Source organism: Aspergillus sclerotioniger (genome assembly GCF_003184525.1).
Source record: "Aspergillus sclerotioniger CBS 115572 chromosome Unknown BO94scaffold_9, whole genome shotgun sequence".
NCBI lineage: Eukaryota > Fungi > Ascomycota > Eurotiomycetes > Eurotiales > Aspergillaceae > Aspergillus > Aspergillus sclerotioniger.
Genome location: NW_020290999.1, coordinates 356,411 through 370,720, shown reverse-complemented (window position 1 = coordinate 370,720; position 14,310 = coordinate 356,411). Strand labels below are relative to the sequence as shown.

At 51.6% G+C, this 14,310-nt stretch overlaps 6 protein-coding genes across 6 annotated transcripts; 2 read left to right on the top strand and 4 right to left on the bottom strand.

Moving 5' to 3' along the window:
• Positions 1 to 3,338: 3,338 nt before the first annotated feature.
• BO94DRAFT_391422 (uncharacterized protein) lies at positions 3,339 to 4,185 on the bottom strand. Its single transcript, XM_025607326.1, has one exon. It carries the CDS (start codon positions 3,985 to 3,987, stop codon positions 3,457 to 3,459), a length of 531 nt encoding a protein of 176 aa, XP_025469133.1. The 5' UTR covers positions 3,988 to 4,185; the 3' UTR covers positions 3,339 to 3,456.
• Positions 4,186 to 5,106: 921 nt separating this feature from the next.
• Positions 5,107 to 6,524, bottom strand: BO94DRAFT_462098 (C3HC4 finger protein; the record flags this gene model as incomplete). The annotated part of the gene is made up of 2 exons (XM_025607960.1): positions 5,107 to 6,305; positions 6,359 to 6,524. 2 exons carry the CDS (start codon positions 6,522 to 6,524, stop codon positions 5,107 to 5,109), a joined length of 1,365 nt encoding a protein of 454 aa, XP_025469132.1.
• A 1,590-nt stretch (positions 6,525 to 8,114) lies between these two features.
• BO94DRAFT_391978 (uncharacterized protein) lies at positions 8,115 to 8,696 on the top strand. The gene has a single exon (XM_025607330.1). The coding sequence runs from the start codon at positions 8,265 to 8,267 to the stop codon at positions 8,652 to 8,654; it is 390 nt and encodes a 129-aa protein (XP_025469131.1). The 5' UTR covers positions 8,115 to 8,264; the 3' UTR covers positions 8,655 to 8,696.
• A 26-nt stretch (positions 8,697 to 8,722) lies between these two features.
• Positions 8,723 to 9,650, top strand: BO94DRAFT_584025 (putative NUDIX family hydrolase; the record flags this gene model as incomplete). The annotated part of the gene is made up of 2 exons (XM_025615599.1): positions 8,723 to 9,064; positions 9,138 to 9,650. The coding sequence occupies 2 exons, from the start codon at positions 8,723 to 8,725 to the stop codon at positions 9,648 to 9,650; spliced, it is 855 nt and encodes a 284-aa protein (XP_025469130.1).
• On the bottom strand, positions 9,609 to 10,890 carry BO94DRAFT_391417 (MutT/nudix family protein). The gene is made up of 4 exons (XM_025607325.1): positions 10,757 to 10,890; positions 10,549 to 10,641; positions 10,151 to 10,391; positions 9,609 to 10,068 (listed from the first exon to the last, which is right to left on the bottom strand). Exons 1-4 carry the CDS (start codon positions 10,805 to 10,807, stop codon positions 9,830 to 9,832), a joined length of 624 nt encoding a protein of 207 aa, XP_025469129.1. The 5' UTR covers positions 10,808 to 10,890; the 3' UTR covers positions 9,609 to 9,829.
• A 758-nt stretch (positions 10,891 to 11,648) lies between these two features.
• BO94DRAFT_533544 (dihydroxy-acid dehydratase) lies at positions 11,649 to 13,651 on the bottom strand. Its single transcript, XM_025611353.1, has 2 exons — positions 13,509 to 13,651; positions 11,649 to 13,440 (listed from the first exon to the last, which is right to left on the bottom strand). Exons 1-2 carry the CDS (start codon positions 13,589 to 13,591, stop codon positions 11,715 to 11,717), a joined length of 1,809 nt encoding a protein of 602 aa, XP_025469128.1. The 5' UTR covers positions 13,592 to 13,651; the 3' UTR covers positions 11,649 to 11,714.
• Positions 13,652 to 14,310: the final 659 nt, after the last annotated feature.

Genomic DNA, 14,310 nt, shown 5'->3' with positions numbered 1-14,310 from the left:
ATCCGGGCAGTTCATGAGGGGGCAATGTGGTATTGATACCTGGTACGGTCAGCGTTCCCGTTGCCCGCGTCGGTAGCCTGACGATTCCGGGCAGTTGCCTTGTCGGCTTGTCCCACTCATTGATTCGATGTGGCCGGGTCTTTCTCCTCTCCTCTCGAAGGATCAACCTGGTAATGTCAAAGGTGATCAGCTTGGGTCCTCGAAGATCGATCCCAATCAGTCTGGCTATATCGTTCCATCCAGATGCTTTCTCCCAACTCCGAATAGAACCGCTTGGCGTGGCAAGTTCTTCGGTTCGCCACAGCCTGTGGCGCGGAAATGCTAACCATCTATCTACTCACTTCCGCATCGCATACAGATTACAATATACTGAATGACCGACATTCTAGATAGCCTCGACAAGTCGACAATATGCTAGCGGTACTCTAGCGACTTTTACCCGAGCGCTTCGGGGTTTGAATATCATACTAGACGTGTCTACCTTCCCTCCCGGATCTCTTCCCTTGTTCATTCTCACATTCCCTCCTCTCCCACACGCACGAGGACCGTGCTAAACTTATCCCTCTCTTCTATTTCAATAGTTCCACATCGATCTGCCTCTGCAACCCCCCCATTCCCCAAGAAACTTGGAATTCAAGACAAACTAGGTGGGTTTGCGATGTTGATGCTAGGACCCGACGATTTGGGAAGAACCACACCTGCCGGAACTCCTTGCATGCAGCAGCCCGCGGGCATACTTGACTCGACCCTCATCGCCACTTTGCCAACAAGCTTAATTCCAGGAATGAAGATGCTGTTGCCCTTGCTTTATAAGGTGTACACCCCTTGACGAATCCACAGTTTCTCGAAACCGCGCCCACGCGGTGCTACTGGAGCATTCCCCCAAGACAATGGATGCAACTGCTGGTCGCCTGAGCGGCGCTTAACCTCCGATATGTTTGATTTGCCGCGCAAGGCTGCTGTTGACAGCTTCGAGCCACATTCCTATTGGGGCCCGATTAATGAATCGCTGCCTAACCAGACCATTGCGGTGCTGCCCGGAGTTTGCCAGGACAACCCCAACCCGGGACTCTGGAGACTTTTGCCCCTTCGGTCCACTCCCTCCCCTCAGAGGCAACAAGCCGGCAATGGTCAACTCGCGGATCCCTCTTCACCGGGGAGGTACTGAACATGCCAAATAATCGGGACTGCCCTTGCATGGACACCGCTACTTTCGTTCAGTTTCGAACTTACATAGCGTTGGTGACATTCTGCGAAGCACAGCAGACATCTGTGTGTAGGACCCTAGAATAGGTCGGCCATTATCAAGCAGGTGCACGAGCAAGGCCACCAGCCGATTCTGGGGTGATGCCAAATCTTTCGCATACCGAAGTCAATAGTAGGACATATCGCATGTGGGGACTAATTCGCGATCAGCACGCCACGTTCAACGTCCGAAAGGCTTGAAGATATTACCAGGTGTGGTTCAGGGTTTGATCGACCAGCCGCCCCAGTGAGGCTGGTAGTTTATCAGCTAGTCGTGTGGATCAATCCTATAAGAGTGGGACAGTCTGCCTTTCACCTCGAGGCCGTGCGATATACTTATGGCCTCATCTCTATCATCCGAGGCCTAGCTAGAACCGTCGGGATGCGATCGAACATTTGTCATTGATGTCGCCCTTGATTCACGCGCACGGCTACTGTGGCAGTTGTATATAGCTCAGCGTGGTATACGTCTGACATAAGCCCTATTCTGCGAATCGAGCCAGCTGGTGCAGATGTGAGTGCCTAATAGTAGAAGACTTATGACCTGCCCGTCTTCTAAATGCTTGGGCGTTTATCCGCCTGACCGATAGGGCCAAAGGAGGGGGGCCGTGCAGAGCTGGTCTGTTCTGTTCTGGTGGCTTGGGGTTCCCACGTCCTTGTGAGATCACATGGCAACCTATATTCGATATCCATGGTAGCACACCCTCCTCCAGCTTGCCACCCAGCGCAGAATGACCTGTCATTGCAATGGTATCTTTAAGAATCGATGGTCCTAGACCCAGACGGGGAGATGACATTGGGGGCGGACTCTTCTTCCAGGACTGTGGTCTTCAACAGGGAGCTGAAACGGGCTATCCTTGCGTGCTCGATGCAGAAGGGGGGGTGGAGGCAGTCCAGCGTCCGAGCTGGGGAACTGGGAGTAGATAGGAAGATGGAATGCCCTCTCTGGACTCTAAATTCGTACATCCCGCGGCTTATCAATCAGCAAGGGCCCGAGAGGATCCTGGCAGAAACCAAGATATACTATGAACACACCTTGTATGTCTTGGAGAGACGTAACAGAACCCAGAATCTCTTGGTGCAGCTGTCATTCTCTAGCTAGGATATCCGTCACGTCTTGAGAAGAGCGGACTGGCACTCCTCAACCTCTGGGACGGGTTCGATAAACAGCGCTTAGATGACTGCAGCTCGCTCTTCCCACAAGTATCATGCTAATTAGAGATGAGGTAAGCCACGCATCGAACCCAATCAACATGGCTGCCTGAGGTACAATTCCCCGTGGCAGCCATCATGCGATGATAGTAATCATGGATGGAACAGAAAGCAGACACAGTTAACCTGCCCTAGATAGTAACTGCAGGCTTGCAGACTAGCTCGACGGCTAGCTCGTTCTTGCCTCTGTAGCCACAAAAACCCCGTCAGACAGACCAACGGTCAACCCACATCGTACATACTACATACAACTATGCACATACATACGCCGGCACGAGCAGACAGCCGGTAGATATGCACTACTAGTGGATTGGAATACTGCCTAGTTGTATTTACCCTACTGTGGCTGCAGAACCCACTCTACCCTGGACCTACTTTACTACTACTACTGGACTAGGAATCCCCGTCCAGTTATCTAGGTGGTAGTAGTGGTTGCCTTTTCCCATGCGACCCATGCACGTTGCCGTGGAGAACCCTTTCTTGGCGGCCATCCATCTAGAGTCCAGATGGGCAATCGGTCTGGATGTTTTCACATTCATCCATAACTCCCAGACGACCGCTTGAGGAGCCTTGTCTCGCAAGCCCCTTATTTCACTTGTTTGCCACCCTGGTACGCCACGTCGACCGGTCTAGCACGAACTATCTCTCACAGCCTCGATGCAAGCGTCCCAATTGTATCTGGAATGGTATACAGCGTACACCGTACTCCGTAGTTGCGTTGTTTTCGTCTACTCTGCGCCGCCTTCCCCTGGCCAGGCTTTGATGTCTTCATCACAACAGCGGGGTTATATATTACTCCGGACAGCCTTATCCACCTGACCGTCTATCTGCTTATACACCGTGACGACAACGGCACCTCAGTCCCAGGCCACTAACTCCACACCCTACTTACTAACCCTGTCGCGTCCAGCGGGTATCGGTTCGAGATGGGCCTGTTGGATGAGTTAACCACTGCACTGCACTGAAATCAGCACACCGCAAGCAATTCCCTCTTCTGAGTTAGAAGATGCGCCTTTCCTGGCTCCAAAAAACGTCTAGCGCATCAAGTAACATTAACTCTTTCACTAAACTGACTATGCAGCTCACGGGCCTTAAAGTGTCTCGCGATAGTATCACACCCGCCTTCGCATGGCGAGTCGGGCTGCCTTCCCCTATATATCGAAGCCAAGGAGGTCGGAGTAGACAGAAATCCGGACCATCAAAGGAGCTGTTGTTCAGTAATAAGAAACGCTTAGGAGCGAAAGTGCTACACTGTATCTTATGAATTACTAGAACCTCAGTCATCAGTCCCCTTGGATGAAGTGTACCCAGGTACCCACTTTGCATATACTCCCATGCAACCCATACACCATCTCTAACAGTCCCCATCGACAATCCCATTGGTCTGGATCTATCATCCGATACACTCTTGATCGCACACCCATTGCTAACATTGGAGAACCAACCCCCTCTGATCGAGAATGCAGTGGCCAGTGGCCCCCATGTGGAGCCACTGTAGCAATCACCGCTTATCCGACCAACACCCTCCATACATTTATATATAGTAGTAAGTACTAGTAGTTCGGGGTATTAAATTCTCTAGGTTCCGACTGCAGCTAACCCCATGTTTTGTTTCACTTCACATCTCCATCTTTGAGACTCAACAACCTCGAATATCTCAAGATAAAACAAGGGGAAAAAAGCACGTTGTACAGATACAATTGTGAACCAACATATATATCCATCCATCCCACCCACCACCCAAGGAAACACCACACCACACCACAAATCCAAACCAGACCATCCTCATCTACCACATCCATCAATGACCCAACCACATGGATCTTCCCGAAACCCTTTCCCCCTGGAGTGAGAAATGAAAGCATACCTACCCCGATCCCCGATCTCCACCCACGATTGGCCGATCGAGAAAACCAAACCCAATACATGCATCGATTTATCCCCGATGCGATGCAAAACCAGCAAGGCATTTCCGAGGCGTGGGAAGCGTGGGAAGCGTGGGATCTATTCGCCGCCGGTGGCTGCCACGCTTATGCAGGCTCGCCTGATCGAGGCGTGGTTGGCTTATTTAAAGTACATGGGTATATGGATACGTGGTTGATGGTTACAGACTTACTTTTGTATACGGGTTACGAGAAGGGGGAAGGACGGCGGTAAAGTAGATAAGTCGGTAAGTAACTGTAATGGTGGTAATTATTATTGTAGGATGGATAGTGGATGATGCATGGGCGGCCTAAGGATGGGACTAGCAGGGATCGGGATTGCCTGGTTAGTTTACGGAGTGGGAGGAGCTGGGCTGGGCTGGGCGGGCTGAGCTGAGGGGAGCGGAGAAGGGAGTACTAATCACAATGGGGCTATGGATGTGAGATTATTTACATGGGAGGAAAGGACGGTAAATATGTTCGGAGAATGACATAGATCACGCTGGCTTAGAACAGATGCGAGATTACATCAGATATCTCCCAATGGTTTCACTTCTTTGCATGTTACGATCCGCGCTGTGCGCTGTATTCTAATGTACTGTATGATCGCTCATCTTTCTCGCTCAACGAACTCCGTACGATGCATATGGCCAGACAGTGGTGGCTAACAGGATATGTATCCTAAGACTACCTCGACTAGGAAAGAAAGATCCGCATCTACACCCGGTTAGTGAGCGACATGCTGGATTCGAGAGGATACAAGTGGCCATACCTTCTGCTTAACAGTTGCTCGGCATATCACACAAGTGGGTTGCCCACTTAGCATGCCGGGTTCCAGGGCGCTACTCGGAATCTGGATCTCAGCGCACCATCGACAAAGGACGGCATGACCGCACGGGAGCAATACCGTGTCGACCAACTGGGTGAAGCAAATCTTGCACTCAAGTGATACCTGCATTTCGTGCCCTTCCTTAGGTTCGGGGCGACCATCTTTCGGGTTATCGAGACTCGGAGACGGGCCAGCCGAGTTGGATCCGAGACCATGACGCTGACGCTGGCGCTGCATAGGAGCCCCTAAATGGGCCTGCGAAGCCTGGGAGTTGTATTGTCGAGCATGATGGAGCAATTGCGTCACATGCATTCGTCGAGCCATTTCCAGCCGCTGGGGGTTAAACCGTGCATACGTCCTTGCAGACCCCGTACCCATTGGAGCCGACGACATGATGGCGGTTGCTGAGAGCTGGCCTGATGAAGCCTGTGTGGCTGCCACCCTCGCAGGAGCGACGGAGGGCCCGTCATCCGCCACAGGACGCGGCCTTAGGCGGGGGAGCGGACCTGCAGCATGAGACTGCCGCTGAGCTTGCAGCTGCTGTTGATATCCCGGTGATATCGGCGCTGGAGAGAGGACGGCGGTGGTTCGGTGCTGACTTATTTGTTGGTCCGCTCCCAAAACAGACACCGACTGAGGGGGCACGTAACTGCGAGGTCGAAGTGTAGCCGGAGCAGACGGTGTCATGTCAGAGTTGTTCATCGATGTGGTGCTTGGTGAGACAACGCTAGGCACTGATGGCTGCGTCATCATGGTCATTGCCGGCTGGGTATTGCTTGAGCGCTGATCCCGCTGGGGGTAGGCAGGAAGGCCGTGGTAATTATACTGGCCCTGTGGGTTGGAGAGGCTTCGTGCATGGAGGTTGGTGTACGTGCGGCCTTGATCTCCGGTAGGGACGTATTCCAACTGATGACCGATGTTGTTCAGTTCACCATAATACTGATTCGGCGTATAACGGGGCATAGTAATAAATCCATTGCTTAGGTACATGAACGGTCTGGATGGAGGTTGCTGCTGAGCAAAAGAACTGGGTTGACTGGACGTGGTGTTGGGTAGGAAGATGTTCGGAGTTCCAGATGGGTTCGCGACTGTGGGACCTGGGACCTATTGGTTATTTCAATCGCATGACTAAAGTAAAATATCCACTGACCTTGGTAGAAGTAAGTAGGACGCGACGCATCAGACATCATAGCGTCCATTGGGCTTTGGGTGTTAGGTTGAGCTAGCGTTGCTGAAGTCGGGGTCACTTGGGGGTTGATGTTGTTGATGATGGTCACAGGAAGCCCTCCAGTAGGAGCTCCGGTCACAGAGTCCATGATGCCTCAGTAGTCGTTGCTTCAACGGTACTGCTAGAGTCCCTCAACAGTGGCACTCTAGTGGCGGGTCAGCTAGCAGCTACACGCTTCTAGCTTTTATCAAACGATGGTTGTATTTTCGGGGATAGGGGGCTCAGAATTGTGCCAACAAAGGCGCGTTCGAAGGCGTACAAGTAGTGTTAAGGTTGTGGGAAGCAGAAGGAGAGTGGATATATATATTAAGGTGACAATGTGCAGAGGCAGTCCCTTTCACTAGAACAGAGTAACTAGGGATAGTGAGTGGTAATGCCAATGAGGTGCCCTGGCAATGGATTACAATCCGCCAGTGAAGATAGGCAATGATGTGGAGGAAGCCTCTCACTGCAGCATGAACTGAGATATCCAAAGCCGTTACCCTGTCAGTTACCCAGTCACCGCAACTGAAAGATCATCGGAACTCTCCAGGACACAGACAGATTTGTAGCTGGTGAATGGGCAGACTCAAGACGATGTAACTGATAGCATGTCTGTAAATGTGACCAAAACCAAGGGGTTGGAAAGGCCAGGCAAACATGACCCGCAGCTGATAGCTTAATCCAGACAGAGATATAGAGTGAATGCATACATGCTGTTCAGTAATGCCTTCCTTTGACTTGCTGCCACAGACCTTTGGTCAATTTTCTCGGCTGGTTATCGCGAATGTCCTGGCGTAAATCATAGAGCGCTAATTTCCGAGCTCAGTTTCTCTAGCGTCCTCACGATGATCCTGCCGACAAAAGATTAAGCCTGGTCTTTTCGTTATCCCGTGTTGGCTACTAAAGTCAGAAAGACTTCGAAGCCATGATCCGATCCGCCGAACAATGTTGTTGTCGAGATGTCCAAAGCAAGCGAGCGGGGTTGGGATGGCTATGAGGGAACAGGATAAGTTGGAACAAGAACCAAAATAGCAGGCAAAACTTAGCCCAGACGGGTTCCCGGTCTCTTTTGGCGCTACCAACTTCAAACAGGGCTCGAGATTTGGGCCCTTGATCTTCCAGTTGAGTTGGAGGACCAAAATCTCATCGAAGCGCCGAGCTCGTATTGCGCGAGAAGGTGAAATACCGACAAGCTGGAACGACCGGGAATCCAGGCGCCTGGGCAATGTCAAGGCTGTTGGGGACGAGAGGGAAAGGGGACTGAGAGAGACCCCAAGAAGGCTGACAACGAGCACTGGCGCCTAGGACCAAATAACCGATCCAATTGGGCTGGACGGGGCTAGCTGCAGGGTAGATGAAGGAAGGGGGCAGGGGGGAAAGAGAAGAGGCTGCAGATGGGAGACAATCTCCAGCGAAGGTCAGACGGAGCAGGAGAAAGACGACGCAGTAAGAGAGGTAGGTAGGTAGTGAAGGAAGGAAGGTTGGATTGGAGGGTGCCAGTGTCACCGTCGGACCCCGCAAGAGACGGCGATCCGCTGGGACCATTCCTGGGACCTACTCAGTAAAGTGACAGCAGTAAAGTAGGCACAAAGGTTGGTTGGTTGGAAAGTTGGTTGGTTGGATCCGCTGGAAAGTCAGTGCCTCGTAGTAATAAAGTAGTAGTCGATAGACCGATAGGAGAGGTAGATTAGAAGGGAGATCGGGAAGGACTAAGGTTGGAAGCTGAGCTCTCCAAGAGGCTTGGATGGCCTGGATTGGAAGGAACTTCAAACGGAAGGCTGCCCCGGCGTTCAGACCCCCCAAATAATAATAACTTATCCAAGGCCTCCTGCCTCATTCATCCCATATGGGCCTCGGCGGTCTTTTCCGCCTGGTAATATTACACCACCTGACTCTTCTTCTCCCACCGCTTCCAGAGTCCGGACCGACCGTGAGCTATCCATTCCTAGTATCCTTCCTGTACGGAGTATGTGTATGTTATCTCTCCAGTCGGACTCCGCGGATGATTGCGAGCCGACGACGTCATCCGCTCATAGCTTTCTCCGCCCCAACTTTCTCCCCCCTCGGCGGTTCAGTTGGGGTCGATTGGATCACAATTCCCCGTCAACTACACGGTACGACGAGGTTCCAACCACGGGGACTCCGCATCCCCCCTGATCCAGAGCTTATTTGCTCATTGATCCTACCGAATCGAGCTTCTCCAATCCTCCGACCGTTCGACCTGCCCGGTTCATGACGCCCGCCCGGTGGCTGTCTATGTGGCATTTGCGACCACCTCTCCGCTTTCCACCTTCAATCGTCAAAATGTCCATTTCCACCTTCACCATCCCTCGGGACCTAGACCATGATGTCTCGTCCCCGCTACACATTTCTTGTGCGGCAGAGCTGTCCAGGGAAGACCTCCTGCGATTCCCGGCTTTTCGGGTCTGGCTGACCACCTTACAACGCTCCTTGAGTCGCCAGCAACATCCCTCCCACGAGTTCTCCAAAGACCCTTACGTCCTGCGCAAGATTGATATCCAGGCGGTGGATTATTTTGGTGGTGGGCGTCTAGGCTTTTTGAAGCTGAAGGCGGAGGTGTCAAATGGCAACGGCGAGACGCTCCCGGGAAGCGTGTTCTTGCGCGGTGGTAGTGTAGGAATGCTGGTAATCGACCTTTCTCCGTTCACCTCTTATCAACATCATTTGGGTACAATACTGACGATACCCCTCTCTATAGCTCATACTTCAACCAGACGACGTACCCCATTCGGCGGAAGAGGAAAAGCGTGCAATTCTGACCATCCAACCCCGTATCCCCGCAGGCTCTCTCGCCTTTCCCGAAATCCCAGCCGGCATGCTCGACGACAGCGGATCGTTCGCAGGGGGTGCAGCAAAAGAGATCCAGGAGGAGACGGGCTTGAAAATACCCCAGGAGGAGTTACTCGACATGACATCGCTGGCTCTGCGGTCGGTGGCAGAACCCGATGACGGCGAGACGTTGCAAAAGGCCATGTACCCCTCAGCCGGTGGTAGCGACGAATTCATTCCCTTGTTTTTGTGTCAGAAACGGATGCCGCGCAAGGAAATCGACAACCTGCAAGGAAGGTTAACTGGATTACGACAGCATGGAGAGAAGATTACACTGAAAGTGGTACCACTGAGGGATCTCTGGAAAGAGGGTCTGCGGGATGGAAAGACCCTTGCAGCGTGGGCGTTGTATAGAGGGCTCAAGGAGGAGGGGAAGCTATAGGCGGGTCTCCATGCTCCGAATTTGTGTGACTCTGATAACAGAACATCTGACATCGACACTGATCTAAATATATCGCATTTGGCAATCTATCGACGGTACAGTGAGGCCTTCAGAAGACAAAATGGGAGCCCACATCCATTGTGCAAGACAACGCTAATGCTGGATCATCTACATACAGCTCAAAGCTTGAATCTCTTCGCGAGTTGGATTCCCTCCGCTATTGTGCCCACACGAGCATCGATGGCGTATCCCTCTTTCTCGAGTTTCTTCATTTCCTCAAACAATGAAGACAAAGGCACAGTGAAGCACTCGATGAACTCGTTGTCTTCGAGCTCGGGCTTCGGGTTCTGGTTCTCGGGTAAGGACATATCCACTCGGACATGCACCATGTTGAGGTTGGTGTTACAGAATCCAGGGTCTGTAAGAAACTCCGGTCAGCGTCCTTCCCCGGCCAGACCTGCGGAAATAAGATTTACGCTCGACGAATGATTTAGACTCACCGTTGTACATGACACTGCTGGTCTCCTCCGCCACACCTACGTAGCCCGTTTCCTCCTTGAGCTCGCGCACAGCGCACTCCTCCACGGTCTCATTGGGATCAATCAGCCCGGCCGGGACCTCGATGACCACCTTGTCAATCGGCGGGCGGTACTGCTTTTGTAGGAGGAGCTCCGGTCCACTTTCCTTATTAAGGATCGTTACAATTCCCACACCATCAATCTCACAGTTTGGGGGCCGTGTCTAGTCTCGTCAGCTTCCTACTACATATCCCTTCTCCGCCTTCTCTTAGGATGACATTCCAAAGCCAGCGCTTTAAGCCCCGCAGGACTCGTCTGCAGCATCGCCGACCTCCGAGAAATGGTCACACAGGTAAACAGAAAACTTCATAAATTCCTACCTTGCGCTCTGCAGACTCCCACGTCCTTTCCACCCCATTTGGATCAGTATACGTCGTCATGACCAATCTGGTCCATACGGCTTCTTGGGGGTCCTAGTCGATGTTTAGCATATACCACATCCTTGCAGTAACCTCCCCAATTGCCCCAATCACACGGAATAGACCCTAATAAGACCTTGAGACAAGACGGGATGGATACTGTACATACCAAAGGCCCCGTAGAAAGCAATTTCGACTGGGCGTATTTCGGATCCGACATCGTCTGTTATTCGTGCTCAAGAGAAGCAAAAGAAAAACAACAACAATGTTATATGAAGAAGCAATCAATCTATGCAATCTAGAAATTTAGAAAGACACTTTTATCCTCCTCTATCTTCCAGAGAATAAAATCAAGTAATCCCGTCCAGGAAGAAAATGAGTAGCAGCTAGAAGATAAGTAGGCGGGGAAAGCAAAGTAAACACGTCCGAGGTGACTGACGTAGCAAGGCAAGAGAGGGGCAGCACCACCGTTCCTACCGCATTGGGTTTAGAGGGTTAGCCCTTATCTTATCGGGTACTTTGTTCATTATCTTACACAGAGTAGAGTAAGTAGAAGAAGATACGGATATTTTCTAGAGGAGTGGATGATGAAATGCCTGATTGAGGTGAAATTGGCTGTAGGGTGCTGCTGTAGGTGTAAACGGTGTTGCTGGGGTATGGGGATTTTGGGGCGGATAGTAGTAGGTAGTTCATTGTGACGGGATAATATATTAGTACTATGGATTTGTGCAAAGGGTGTTTAGGGACTGATGGGGGTTGTTGAGTAGAGACCATACCATATGAGAGATAAGAGTGTGGGTGTGTATTGGAAAGAAGGTGGTATGTTATGTGATATGTTCTGAGCAGTTGAGAGGTTGGTTATTGATAAGGAGCATTCGTAACATGGCATTGGAGTTTACTTTGAGTTCTATTGTCTAGGATAAAATAGGCAACGAGACGAAAGATAATATCGACCTAGGTTTGTCAAAATAACAGCGATGGTTGTGATGATATTATTACAATTACATAGAAGTTCCGTCTCACAGCAATCGATTCTGTAGGTTGTCCGGGTTCTTCTGAAGGTGGTATATAGTTTCATGCGTTTTTGGAATATATTACTTTAGTAATTTTATCTAGAGACCCTTCGACTAAATTGGTCCATCTGTCACGCAGCCACGACTGGCATCGCTGACCAGCTTGGCATACTTGCTCAACGTTCCCTTCTTCGCCCGTGGCGCCGGCGCCTTCCAGGCTTTCCTCCTCTGCTCCATCTCTTCCGACGTGATCTGCAGATCAACCACCCTTTGTTCGGCATCAATCACGATTCGATCACCATCCTTAGCCAGTGCAATGGGCCCCCCTTCCATGGCCTCGGGCACAATATGGCCGATCAAGAAACCGTGACTGCCCCCCGAAAATCTCCCATCAGTGAGCAGTGCGACATCCTGGCCCAACCCAGCACCCATAATGGCCGAGCTGGGCTTGAGCATCTCAGGCATACCAGGGCCGCCCTTGGGGCCCTCGTACCGGATGATGACGACCGTCTTCTCGCCTTTCTTGATTTCACCTCTTTCGAGAGCCTCAATAAAACCATCCTCATAATCGTAGCATTTGGCGGTGCCTTCGAATCGCAAACCTTCTTTGCCGGTGATCTTGCCGACTGAGCCGCCGGGGGCCAATGAGCCACGAAGAATTTGCAAGTGGCCGGTTGGCTTGATAGGATTGTTTAGAGGCCGGATGATCGGTTGGTCGGCTGAGAAGTCGGGCCACGAGGCCACGTTCTCCTTCATCGTCTTGCCAGTGACAGTAATACCGGAGCCATCAATAAGACCCTCCTTGAGCAAGAACTTCAACAACGCTGGTGTGCCACCGATCTTGTACATGTCATGCATGACATACTTGCCAGACGGCTTCAAGTCGGCCAGGAAAGGGGTCTTGTCCGACATGGCCTGGAAGTCATCAATGGTCAACTTGATGCCAACAGAATCAGCGATGGCAATCAGATGCAACACCGCGTTGGTGCTGCCTCCCAGGATGTTCACGACGACCATAGCATTCTCAAATGCTTGTCGCGTCATGATATCCTTAGGCCGGATGTCTTCCTTGAGCAAGTTCTTCACCGTCTGGCCGATGTCTTCACACTCGGCCTTTTTACTTGGGTCCTCCGCCGGTGTGCTGCTGCTTCCAGGAACCGTCATACCGAGTGTCTCGATGGCCGTTGCCAGCGTGTTCGCCGTGTACATACCACCACAGGCACCAGCACCAGGGCATGCGTTGCGGATAATGTCGAATCGTTGTTTCTCATTGATCTCCCCAGTGAGATACTGCCCGTACGACTGAAAAGCACTAACCAAGTCAAGTGGCTGGCCACCTGCACTGCAACCGGGCTTGATACTACCACCGTACACCATGATGCTTGGGCGATTGACACGGCCCATGGCCATCAGAACTCCCGGCATGTTCTTGTCGCAGCCGGGCAGTGAGATATTGGCATCGTACCACTGGGCGTTCATGACCGTTTCAATGCCATCGGCGATGATCTCTCGACTCTGCAAACTGAAACGCATACCAGTTGTGCCCATACTTATGCCGTCTGATGCACCGATGGAGTTAAAACGCATGGGAACCAGACCTGCCTTGGCTACCGAGTCGCGAACCACCGACGAGAGGTCCATCAGGTGCATGTTGCAGGGATTGCCTTCGAACCACACCGATGAGATACCAACTTGTGGCTTAGACATGTCCTTTTCTGTCAACCCAGTAGCGTAAAGCATGGCTTGAGAGGCCCCCTGAGACTTGGGTTGTGTAATTCTAGAGGAGACCTTGTTTAGCGCCTCGTCGGTATAACGATGTGTGGTAGAGGACAGAAGACGCCTAGATTCATCCGTTGAGTTCAACCGTCAGCTTCTAGATTCTCAACAGGAGCTGTGTGGTATACGAACGAGGATGGTTGACTCTGCAGTGGCATTCGTCGACCAAATGTCAGAGCCTTGGAGGCTCGCGCCCGGAAGGCAGATGCAATCATGATCGGCCTGGGGGTTGTGCGAGTAGAGAGGAGAGAGGGGAGATGTTTTTTTCTTTGTTTTGTTGGAGGATCAGTCAAACGCAGGCTGTAGGCCACCTTATATAGTCTGTGTTTAACGACTGCCTTGGACGAGAGCCATTAAAGTTTAGGTGAGTCAGACGATACCCCTAGTTTGACCGACATAAGTCCCATCCGTTCAACCTACCTAGATAGCGACTAAGTAGAAATCTCGCATCTTGCACTGCCATTGTAATTGGGCGACCAGAAAAAGAATCGATCGGAGGTCTAGTCCGCGGGGGCCAAAGGAAGGAGATTGCATGACCGCAGCTCCAATCAGGCGAGGGATATTACAGCCGATTATCCGAAGCGTCGCAGATGACCTCAAATAATGGAGCACTCCGGATGTGATTGCAGGAAGGGGCATGGAGGTGGTGGTATCTACCTAGCAGTCAGAAGCCCCCCGGTCATCTATACATCCTTCATGTCGATCTCGACCCACCGGGCCGGAGTTGGGTTGCCGCTCCCCGGGTGGGTGACTACTAGGAGTATCTATATCTACTGTCAGCACTTAGCAAGATTAGGTATGGGAAAGAAAGTCAGTAACAAGCCACAAATTAAAAGTCCTGGGGCCTAGAACATTCGGACCAAGTGTCCTAGTACCACACAGCCCATGAAGCCATGCAACTTGATTCCCCCATGACAATCTGGGTCTGCCTACC